Source organism: Rana temporaria, chromosome 3, assembly GCF_905171775.1.
Source record: "Rana temporaria chromosome 3, aRanTem1.1, whole genome shotgun sequence".
Classification (NCBI taxonomy): Eukaryota; Metazoa; Chordata; class Amphibia; order Anura; family Ranidae; genus Rana; species Rana temporaria.
Window position 1 is genome coordinate 217,026,620 of NC_053491.1, and position 13,027 is coordinate 217,039,646.

Sequence of the window (13,027 nt, forward strand, 5' to 3'; positions counted from 1 at the left end):
TGCAGTCGGCTCACATAATTTGTAATAAAATCTTTGCCATTCTGAAGCTTCCCTCCAACCACCTTGCATATTATCTAATATATACTGTGATTCTGTACTTGCCAAATATACTTCAGAAATCTCCCCCCACTGAGTCTGGCTGCAACCATTTTAAATGCTGCCAACTGTTTACTTTCTGGATTTACACAGACACACAGAGGCACACCACTAGCTCTGTAGACCTGCAGCTCTCATTGGCCCTCTAATGATTCATTACCCCTCCCTTCCTGGCAGACACTCACGAGAGTGAGAGAGAACTGTGCATGATGTCATAAGCCTAGGCTTTTTACCAGACAAGAAACAGGACATGGGCTGTAGAAGGTATTTAGTGACAGAAAAAAATGTTTTACTATCCAAAGTTAAAACAACAAGGGCAGAAGATTTAATAGTTGGAAAGATGAAAAATTACCGAAGGTCCCCTTTAATGCTAGATTAACCATTTGCCGACCTGCTGCCGTCATTATACAGCAGCAGGTCGGCAAGATCCCTTAAGCCATCGTAGCTCCTTTAAAGATAGCAGGCATGCACTGCGGGGGTGCCGATGCGCGTGACCGGCGGTCGCAATGACCGCTGGCCACACGCGATCGTGGGCACGAGAGCCAGAACAGGGACATGTGTGTGTAAACACACGCATCCCAGTTTTGTGAGGAGAGGAGAGAGAGATTGTGAGTTCCTACTAGCTAGGAACCACAATCTCTCATTTCCTCCAGTCACTCACATCCCCCTACAGTTAGAACACACACTAGGGAACACAGTTAACCCCTTGATCTGCCATAATGTCGCAGTCCTGATAAAAATCCCAGATTGCCGCCATTACTAGTTAAAAAAATCATAATAATAAAAATGCCATAAATCTATCACCTATTTTCTAGACGCTAAAACTTTTGCGCAAACCCATCAATATACGCTTATTGCAATTTTTATTACCAAAAATATGTAGAAGAATACATATCGGCCTAAACTGAGGAAAAAAAATTACTTTAAGAAAAAGGGGATATTAATTATAGCAAAATGTACAAATGATTGTGTTTTTTCCAAAATTATCGCTATTTTGTTGTTAATAGCGCAAAAAATAAAAAACACAGAGGTGATCAAATACCACCAAAAGAAAGCTCTATTTATGGGGAAAAAAAGGACATAAATTTTGTATGGGTACGACATCACACAACCGCGCAATTGTCAGTTAAAGCGTTGCAGTGCCGTATTGCAAAAAATGGCCTGGTCACTGTGCAGCCAAATCATTCCGGGGCTGAAGTGGCTAATGCGTTTGGGATTCTATTAGATGTAGGTTAATCATAATGTTTAATGTGCTATCAACTTATAAAAGAGCTTTGCAGCTCAGAAATAAATGATTATAATAGTTATTAACTGTACAGATGTTTCCACTAAGAGAACACCAGGAGGCGGACCATGCGCTCTCTGCATGAGATAAATATGCCTTTGCCTCAAGTCTCTTTTTGCTGCAGAGAATGAATTCTAAAAGTTTCTTAAGGAATTTTGCTAGCTTGAAGTGAATCTAAAACTAACTTTTGTAAAACTGCAAGCAGACAGCTTATTAAGGCAGAAGAGACATACTACGTCTGTTCTGCAATAACACACATTAAAGCGGGGGTTCACCCTAAAAAAAAAATTCTAACATTACATCCAGCTCACTACCGACATGGTCAGTAATGCCGATTTTTTATATTTTTTTGCTGTACATACCTTGTAAAGCTATTTTCTTAGCCGGCTTCCGGGCAGTGCCTCCCGCAGGAGTGGGCGTTCCTATGCCGCAGTTAGTGATTGACATGATCCACAACACTACCCCCCCCCCCCCCCCCCGTTGCATAAGGCATAAAAAAAATCGGCATACTGACAATGTCGGTAGTGAGCTGGATGTAATGTTAAAAATGTGTTTTTAGGGTGAACCCCCGCTTTAAGTAAGTGACTGTACAGTACAATAAAAAGCTATGTGTATCCTTTAGATTAGAACAAGTCATTGTACATAATGTATACATACTGTATGTAGAAAGAGCGTGTTAAAGCACATATATAGGGTTTTGTACAAAAAAAAAATCAAAAGAAAGAAAAAAAAATAACAAAACCTACTGAGCTTGTTAGTGAATATCTGCACAGAATATCAAATTATCTACGCTTATCTAGAAACTAGAACTTTTGGTGGGTTTGAAAATCGTAACAATCTATCCATCACTAACTGTGGAGGAGCAAGAATAGGATTGTCTAGCCAGCTCTGCCAGACGAGGTTGACTGCATTGCGATGGCGATAAGCCAGTTTTTCTTTAAGTAGAAGAGAGTTAACATAAGTAACCCACTGGGCCTTGGTAGGCACATTAGATGCCTTTCAAAACTGGGCAATTAGCTTCCTAGCGAAGTATAATAATCTGGTTACCATGATGTAAATACCCTTTGGATACATTTCAGCATCAATCGCACCTAACAAACACACCAATGGGGTGAGAGGTATAGGTGTTTGGGCTAGATCAGAAATAATCTGTGTAACCTCTGCCCAATATCATGTAAGTTTTGGTCATCGCCAGATCATGTGTATAAAGTTCCCTCTGTGAACTGTGCATTTCGGACATAAGGAAGAATTCCTCCGGCCCAAATCAAATAGTTTATCAGGTGTACAATAAGTTCTGTGCAGGATGAATTGTTGAGAGAGTTTATGAGAAGCCGATACCGACACAACTGGAAGAGACTCTAGGGCCATATCCCATTGATCACCATCTATAGCTGCAAAATCAGTATTTCAATGGGCTCTACATTTGAGTAAAGCAGAGTCCTGAATGGATGAGAACAATAATAAGTACACTCGCGATATCAAACTCCTGCGAGTGGTTGCTTGCAGAACCTCCTGCAGTAGCGGGGAATTGGATACAGTTAAGTTTAGCTTTTCTTCCTAGGTCTGCATCGCATTCCTGAGTTGGAGATATTGATAGAATTGTTTGTGCACAAGTAAAATTCCACAAATAAGTGATCATATGCCTTGAGAGTGTTACCAGAGTATAACTGACTAAAGAACCAGATCCCTTGGTGCCTCCATAAGGAAAATACCTGTAGCTTGCATAGTTCAAGATAATTAGGATTATTCCACAGTGGAGTAAATTCCACAAGGCCAGAAATGGATAACGCCTCCCTAGTTGCTCAGTAGATCCGCCATTGGAGAGGAAGGGAGAATACTTGGGAGCTCTATCTCCAGATGAGAACCAGCTGTTACTGCAGGATTGAATAACACACACTTACCTGCCTGCTCGCTGACTTCTATTAAATATACTGTAGACTGAACTGCACATGCTCAGCTGCACATGCATACCCAACAAACCAGCTGTGCCAGAATGACTGACCCTTGTGCACATTCATGGGGTGATCTCATTCACCCACTGGCCAATCAAGAGGTCAAAAATATGTGACCCAGAAGTAGCTGGGAGGAAGATGACAGTGGCCAATGAGGAGTGTAACCACCTAAACGCTGGAAGGTGAAGGTAAGTATTTTTGGGGTTTAGTTCCACTTACTGGCTGATGGGCATTTTGTTATGTAAAATCTATTTTATTTATCTGGAAAACAGAAAAATACATGATTGAACCATTAATATGTGCACTATTTTACCTGCCAAAAGATTTGTAATTCTGTTAAGACAATTTACCCGTCTATGCCTCACTGTGCAGCCAGGCAATTGGGAAGCTTATTTTCTAGTTCAGTAATGTAGCTTCTGATGTTACCACTCAACCTCCAGTATTCTCATTAGATGATGAACCAGCATTATCACCTCTGTCTAATTAGAAGCAAGGTCCACGAAGCAGTAAATAAGAATTAGAGCGTGGCAGAGTGATCTCTTTTTTTGCTGTGCAGTTTGGCAAGAGAGTAAATCACAAGAGTGGCTACACTAAATTATTTATCCTTATTATGGCAAGAAGCAGTAAGCATCTCCACATGAGAAGAAAAGTATTTCCTGATAAAATCTAAAATAAAATATGATAAAAATAAAATACAATTTCCTGACTAAAATATGGAGGTTACCACTGCTGACCTCCTTCTGAAAAACTCAAATGCCTGACTATCGCTTTGGGCCACATACTTAGCAAAAATCTGAAGAAGTATGCAGATTACAAAGATCTGGGAAAGTCCTTATCTGCATTTATAGGTTATTGACTTAAATTACTGAAACCAGTATGTAAGTATAGATTCAGGGAACTAGCATTTGCAGGACTGCAGCTAAGGCAGCCTATAGATAGTGTGAATTTCTTTCCTGCGACCACGGGTTGCAGGAAAAAGATTTGCACAATTCCCCCATCAACACAGACAGTGTTGACAGGGGAATCCCTCCTGCTGAGCAACTATCAGCGGGGGGGGGGCGAGAAGACAGCCGCTTGCAATAATCAGAAGCAAATCTGGCAGGTTGGCTGTACCCAAGTTTATCGATCAACTTGGTACATTCAGCCTGCTCATTAAATGATTTGAATCTTGGCCAGTTCCTGCTTAACCGGTTGGGATTCGAACTTTGTATGGCCAGCCTAAGGCAGTCCCTAAATTTCTTAGTTAGAGTTTACTTAGGCCTTGTACACACAGTCGGTCCAAACCGATGAAAACGGACTGAAGTTCAGTTTCATCGGTCCAAACCGACCGTGTGTAGGCCCCATTGATATGTAATCCTTCAGTCCAGAAACAGAGAACTTGCTTTAAAATTGGACCGATGGATGCCTGACCGATAGGTCAAAACCGATGGTTAGTACGCAAAAGCATCGGTTCCAAACCCGGCATGCTGAGAATCAAGTCGACGCATGCTTGGAAGCATTGAACTTCATTTTTTTCAGCACGTCAATGTGTTTTACGTCACCGGGTTGTACTCGATCGGTTTTTGAACTGATGGTGTGTAGGCACATCAGACCATCAGTCTGCTTCATCGGTGAACCGATGAAACTGAACTTCAGTCCGTTTTCATCAGTTTGGACTGATCGTGTGTACAAGGCCTTAAAGTACATTTTTAGTATATCATATTGTCTTCCCTAGTTCAAACGGTAGCATAACAATTTTACATTGTGATATTGCAAACCTAACTTAAACCAACTTGCTCAAATTAAATACACCAATTCTTATTGCACCTGTATTCTTTTTGTACTTTTTTCTATTTTAAAATTAAAATTTAGCTTTTTGTACCTTTAAATCAAAAATATAAAAGGAAAGAAAATGCTGCCCAGTGTAAACAGCCTCTCAACAGGCATTACAAAAAAAACATTTTAAAACGTTTTTTATAATTCAAAAAACAAATATATAAAATAATTTTCTAATAAACTGACCATTTAAAACATTATATTATTATGAGTCTTACATCTCATAAATCATTTGGTAATCCTCTGTTTACCTTTAAAAAAAAAAATCCACGTTCAATTTTTTTCTATCTTGAGATGATGACAAGAGCCCAAGCAAGCCCCGTGTTTCCTCACAATAAGAGAAGGAGAGCAATCCCAATGTACAGTCCCTGTGATTGATTTATATGCAGACCTAGACAAAACCTGTCAAGTTTCACAGATTTCTTGTCAGTTTCACTGACTGTTTGCAGTGACGCATACTTTAATGGATTATCTATCACTCACAGCATTCAATAATTTCTCATTTAAATTTCAAATTCTTTTGTGAAAAATAAAATGGGTGACTATTTTTATTTAAAGTTCTTCTGTGTGTCGCAATGTGGCTGCAGATATTATTATGGTTGTTCCCAAACAAAAAATGCAAAGAGAAAGTTTAGAGGATGACTTTGAATCAGCTTATTGTGCTTGTCTAAGACTGCAAACATGCTAGAGCCTGTGTGATCCTACTATTCTGAAGGTTCTGCTACAGCTTTTTATTTGACTCTGGTAGGAATGGATAACAATTCGGTTCTATATCAAGCACATCAATGATCAATGGTCCATCATTACTGGAAGGGAAAGCCTAGTGGCTGAATTTTTCATTGATAATATATTTTTCTTCTGAATCAGTAATGGGCATTTGTAAGAATCGATATTCCCACTTTTAGACTCCATGCACACTGGGCTTAAAAAAACGTCTGTTCTCTTGGCAGTTAAAAAACGCTCATATAGAGCATTATTTGTACAAAGTTTAGAAGAGTTTAACCACTTAAGACCCGGACCATTATGCAGGTAAAGGACCTGACCCCTTTTTGTGAATTCGGCAGTGCGTCGATTTAACTGACAATTGCGCGGTCGTGCAACTTGACTCCCAAACAAAATTGGCGTCCTTTTTTTCTCACAAAGAGAGCTTTCTTTTGGTGGTATTTGATCACCTCTGCGGTTTTTATTGTTGCACCATAAACAAAAATAGAGCTTTTTATTTTTTGCTAAAATAAATCTCCCCAAAAAATATATATAAAAAAATGTTTTTCCTCAGTTTAGGCCGATACGTATTCTTCTACATATTTTTGGTAAAAGTGTTTATTGATTGGTTTGTGCAAAAGTTATAGTGTTTACAAAATAGGGGATAGTTTTATGGCATTTTTATTAATATTTTTTTTTTTACTAGTAATGGCAGCGATCAGTGATTTTTTTTCGTGACTGTGACATTATGGCGGACACATCGGACACTTTTGACACATTTTTGGGACAATTGTCATTTTTACAGCCGAAAAGTGCTATAAAAATGCACTGATAACTGTGAAAATGACACTGGCAGTGAAGGGGTTAACCAGGAGGGGGCGCTGTAGGGGTTAAGTGTGCCCTAAGGGAGTGTTCTTACTGTGGGGGGGCGTGGCTGTGTGTGACGTCACTGATCGTCGTTTCCTAACACAGGGAACAGACGATCAGTGACAGCCACACTAGGAAGCACGGGGAGAGGTTTGTTTACACTTACCTCTCCCCGTTCTTCCTGTCTGTGACCCGATTGCGGGACACCGGTGGCGATCGGGTCCGCTGTCCCCGCGGGGACGGTCACGGAGGAGAGGACCGGGTTGTGAGCAGGCTCTTAAAGGGGACGTACATGTTCGCCCTTGTGCCTAGCCGTGCCATTTTGTTTACGTATATCGTCGTGCAGTGGTCCTCAATTGGTTAAGAGAGTGTTACGTTTTTTCTGCCAGTAATCTCCAATCAGAAACGCTAACCAGAAGGTTTTTGTTTTCCTGCCTCTAAAGGTTGAGCTCAAAATATGCCTGTAATCATCCTAATGTGCATGGATACATAGGAGAACATTGAGCTGCTTCTACAGGCAGAACACAAAACTCCTGTAGAAGGAACGTTTTTTAAGGCAGCATGCAGGGAGACTAAAGGTAATGTGCAACCTTATTTCTAAGAAATGTTTGTGTGCTTGTTTTCTGTTCCTGGCAGGACCAATAGTTAGCCCAGTGTTGGGGGGTAAAGCCTCCATGGAGGCTACCTAAGCTCAGGTCTGAAAACTGGCACTCTGTCCGGGCTGCTAATTAAAAAAGCTTTTACATTGTTAATTGCTATAACAGTTTTTTTGTGTCCGTTATTAAAATTGAGATCAGACAGGAGACTGCTCTGACAGGGAATGAACGCAAGTAAATCAAAAAATTCAAATAAATACAATTATAAGAAGTAAAGCTGAATTATTATAACAATCTAAGAGTGGGGATACGAATTCTAACAGATGATGACTACACAAAATTATTTCTCATTTTCATCTTGCTTCTAGCAATGCAAAACCAGGCCGCATGTCAGACACCTCTATTCTTTTTGTGACAGTCATGAGCCATTGCTTCCTACAAGGCAGTAGATATATGTCAGTTGCTAAGAGGAGAAGTTAAAGATAGAGGTGAGGACTTCGTTACTGACTTTTGACAAAAAATCTAAATTTGCATATCAATATAAATGTCACTGAGTCTGCTTAGGCTGAACGTTTTGAGTAACGAATTTGTTTGAAATAGCTGCAATGGATTATGATGATACCACTATTTCTGCATGATCAGAGAACGGAAGGTTTCACTCAATACTGCATTCATAACCACTGGCTTTACTTTGGAAATGAATAGGTCATAGATTAGAATTCAATTATTAATAAAACAGAATTGTCTGTACTGGAAAATGCACTTTACAATTGAAGCCAGACTGTAGAGGATCACTACCTGTTTTATTGGTACTGTAACTTCTTGGCAAACACTGAAATTGAATCATATTTATGTCCTATTTTCCCTAGAGCTAACAGTAATGCTGACCTGTAAAGAGTTACAAATGCAGCAATAGAGCGTTTCCGCCAGTCTAACGTAATCATCTGGACTCTTGTTTTCTACAGATTCACCTGCCAACACAAATAAACGGGATAAAGCGTCAGTTATATAAAAAGCTGTTATAGTTGATCAACAGTAAAAACAGTAGTGGTATGTAAACTTTTGGCACATTACAAATAAAATACATAAACTCCTTGCGTGCAATAACATTAAGATGTCACAAGACTGAGGCTGGCCATACATTATAACATTTTCTTGTTCAATTGCCTTTAGAATTACCTTCAACTATGTAGTATAAGAGCATTTGTGACTGCATATAGATTGAAAGTGTTTAGCTTTGACCTTATATTAGATGATTTTGGTAAATCCAAAGGTAAATTGTATCAGAACGTTGTATAATGTATGGCCAGCCTTAAGGGATCAAACATGTTGCCATACATGTTCCACTTTCTTGTAGAATTTTCCTTTAGATTAACCAAAAATTGTAATATGAGGTCAAACCTAAACAACTTTCAATTGTATACAATTAGGCAGGCCATTGCACTGCATGGTTTAAGGTAAATCTAAAGGGAAATTGTACAAGAGAATTGAACATGTAAGGCCAGCCTAAGTGTCCCTAATTGGTCTATGACTACTTAAAGATGACTACTTAAAGATTATTGGGAGCCAAGTGGTCTGTGCAACCGTCCACAACTGACAGTGATTACTGTATATGTTGAACAGATGGAGCGACCACACAAACCTACTTTATTTTTCCACATGTATATAAGAGTTGAGGTCAACGAGACCAGCTAAGCACTAACTGCATATTCATAGACTGCATTGCTGTTTTTTATTGGTTTTGGTCAATTGAGTTTTTGAGACTTTTAGTAAACAGTAAGGCCGCGTACACACCATCGTTCCAAAAACCGATCGGGTCAGAACGCGGTGACGTCAAACACACGACGTGCTGAATAAAACGAAGTTCAATGCTTCCAAGCATGCGTCGACTTGATTCTGAGCATGCGCAGGTTTTGAACCGATGCTTTCTGTACTAACCATCAGTTTGGACCGATCGGGCAGCGGTCCATCGGTTCAATTTTGAAGCATGTTTTAAAATTTTGGACCCAAGGAAAACAGACCGATGGGCTATACACACGGTCGGTTTGGACCGATGAAAATGAACCTCGGTATATTCTCATCGGTTTTGTCCGACTGTGTGTACGCGGCCTAAGAAGATTCCGGAAAATAGAAAGAAAATATAACAAGTGAATCTACATAAAATAAAAATGTATTGCATAACTTGTAACAATTAAAAGTGGATGATCACAGAGACAAATCTTAACCTGGGACTCGCCTTTAAGTCAGAGATCATTGACAACTATGCATATAGCTAAAGGCTGCACTGAATAGGATAGGTGCTCACATAGAATTCCAAATATCTAATTGTTTGAATATAGCACATGGATTTTCATACCTAAATAAAATATTAAGAAAAACTCATATTTTGTATATACACATCCTTTGATATAATTAAAAATAAACAAAGGTTTTATTAGTGGTTTCATGGAGATTAAATTTAAAGTACATGCCTTGGTTGGTGTTCTGCTTTATCCTCATAACGCCATGTTGATATGGGCTTTAAAAAAGTAAAGTAGACTTCAAATGGTGTATCCGGGGGTTTTACTAATGACAGTTTCCAAATTGCTGCTACCGCTGCTTTGTTACATTGTTGGGGTCTTGCAACCAACAGCATAATATGGTACTGCAGCAAAGTAAAGAGTTCTGCCAGAATTATTGGAGGTCCAATCTACTTTAACTAGGATCCAACATTAAAAGACATTTATTTTATGTAACTTGGAAACATCTCTGTCAATTTCATAAGATATGGGAACAACTTCTAATGCCCCGTAAGCACGATCGATTTTCCCGTTGGAAAAAGTCAGATGAAAGCTTTTGATCTGGAAACCCGACCGTGGGTATGCTCCATCAGACTTTTTCCAATGGAAAAACTGCTGTAAAAAGATAGAGAGCAGGTTCTCTTTTTTCCTGTCAGGAAAAAATTTGATCGGAATTTCCTATCGTGTGTACAAATTCCGACGTGCAAAATTCCAAAGCATGCGCGGAAACAAATCGAAGCATAGAACTTCATTTTCTCGGCTCATCGTAGTCTTTCACGTCATCGCATTCTTGGCAGTCAAAAGTTCGCCGAACTTTTGTGTGACAGTGTGTATGCAAGGCAGGCTTGAGCAGAATTCCATCGGAAAAGCCATCCAACTTTTTTCTGATGGGAATTCCACTCGTGTGTACAGGGTTTTACAGTTTATAACTTAGCAGAAGATTGTAACATAGGAGCAGTTTATCAGCCTTGTGTGATATGACTACGGCTTCTACCATCAAGCCCCTTTCACACAGATACCTCTTTTGGACAGACTCTGCTTGCTTAGCAGAGGGATCGCGCCACTGATCCCCGCTGAGCAAGCGGATTACAGGTTCGTCTCCACTCAATGTGCAGAGCAGGATGCGGATTGCTCTCCTCTTTGGGGAAATCGGATGAAAAAGGACCACCTGTACATTTTCACCTGATCATATTCGATCCGATAGACAGATGGAAAATAGGACCATCATCCATCTGCATTTCACAGACATGATCGGATTGGATAGCGGCGGATGGATGTAAGTGGACATGTCACCATATCTCCATGGGGTGAATGGACCTGATAGGACAGCCCATGTGAAACATCCCTAATAAGGTGAATGCAACCGTATGAGCTTTGCTGCTTTGTACAGTGCTATCAATCTTAAGAAAGTCTTAGATGGATCAAAATTCGGCCAGTTCAGCAGGAACCAGACAAATTTTGATCCACGTGTGAACACTTCTGCTCAATGGAAGTTGATCTAACCATCAACTTCTGTTGAACTGACTTGCTGCAAAAAATGTCTTGATTGTAGGCTGAAGCCAATGGACTGCAGCCACTGAACCGTGTATTCTGACAGAGGCGAGTCCCTGCTGTCAGAATACAGCAGGGGGATTCCTCTATGCATTTCGATTGTGTGAATGGAAGAATCTATCCCTCTTTCTTGTTCAGCCCATTGGCTAAACGAAAAAAAAAAAAAAGGGATCCATCTATGGCCAGCTTAACACAGAGAGCTTTTTGATAGGAGGAGCTGTTTCTGAGATACTCATTCTTTACTGCTGCTTCTTCACTATGCAGTCGAGGGCTGTGGCAGGTCCATGAGCAAGCGGTGTTCTTTTGATTGTAGTGAAAAAGGTAAAGTCATTGACCTAGCTGTGCTATCTGTTATTGGGAGATTCCAAGACTGGCTTAAAGCGGAGGTTCATCCTAAAAAACATCTATATACCATAACATCCAGCATATTTCTGACATCCACAGTATGCTGGTATTTTTTTTTTTTTCGCTGTACATACCTTTTTCACCCGGCTTCCGGGTTCTCACTCCCGCGGGGAATAGGCGTTCCTATGAAGAGGCGTAGATGATTGACATGCTGATAAGGCGCGTCATGCGTTCCGAAAATAGCCGAACTGGGACTCGGCTCTATACGGCGCTATATGGCGCCTGCGCAAAGACTAGGAGCCGTGTAGAGCTGACTGCGCAGGCGCCCTATAGAGCCGAGTCCCAGTTCGGCCATTTTCAGAACGCGTGACGCGCCTTATCCGCACGTCAATCATCTACGCCTCTTCATAGGAACGCCTACTCCTGGCGGTAGTGAGAACCCGGAAGCCGGGTGAAAAAGAACTATAAGACGGTATGTACAGTGAAAAAAAAAAAAAATACCAGCATACTGTACATGTCGGAAGTATGCTGAAAGTAATAGTATATAATTGTTTTAGGGTGAACCTCCGCTTTAAGGGAATCATAAATACTGTGGTAAACTTATAAAATGTAATTATGTATTTACCTGCCTTTCTTTGCTTCTACCATAAAGAGTAACACATTTTGTTTTATAGTTTTGGATAGAGAGGAGAGGGATTAGAACACCCCTCAGTTTTTATTGCTGTCTGGATCTCCGTTGGGGAGATTCACCCTCTTTTTTTGTCCTCTTTACCGTTATCATCAAAAGTAAACGTTAATAAAATTCCACATTTTGGGTTGTCACTAGAACAAGAGTAGAGCATAAATCTTCCAATAGGGAGACTGGTTCTGATGACCCAGTGACAACCAGGTATTTGCCCACTTTGGAGAAATGTCCTCTTTTTTCAAAATAGAAAAAAAGTTTTGTCTTTGGTACTAGTTGAAAAAAAAAAAAAAGAAATGTTTAAAGGATAACCTTGCTTTAAAAACAGGTTACCTCTTTTAATATATCTAGAGATACCAAACCACTTTGCTAAAATAGCCTCTTACGTCTGACATTTCTTTTTCTGTGCTTTAAGAGCCGTCATCACTCGAATATGCAAGGGTAAAAATTGCTCGATTTATGTTCAGCCTGCATGGTACAGTGTAGAAGACAATATGTATGGAGATAAGAGCTAAGAATAGCCAAGCAAGGCACAACTGCACTACATATCTGTTTGATTCAATGACTTTGAAGCCACAAATGATGACTTCTATGCTGCACTTAGACTGAAAACTACCAGAAGCAGACAGCTTTTGCCTAATGTTATAAAGATGTTTGCCATTTCTAGACAGTTTAAAAAGAGCAAATGTGTTTTTTAAAAGTTGTTATCCTTTAAAGAAAGAAAAAAAAAATCTTTTCACCATTTTGTATTTAGTATGCATGCAACTTTCTCTTCCAATAAATAAATACAAATAAAGGATCAGTTATATACACATGAAGTGTCTACTGATTATGAATAGTGTTTAATGTTTCAAGAT

The 13,027-nt window shown here is 39.7% G+C and overlaps 1 protein-coding gene across 1 annotated transcript in view; it reads right to left on the reverse strand.

Annotated features, from left to right (window-relative positions):
* CFAP54 (cilia and flagella associated protein 54) overlaps positions 1–13,027 on the reverse strand; it is a 533,435-nt gene that overhangs the window by 399,881 nt on the left and 120,527 nt on the right. The window contains exon 13 of the mRNA XM_040344233.1: positions 8,202–8,284. Within this exon, the coding sequence (XP_040200167.1) occupies positions 8,202–8,284 (83 nt within the window). The remainder of the gene's footprint in view (positions 1–8,201; positions 8,285–13,027) is intronic.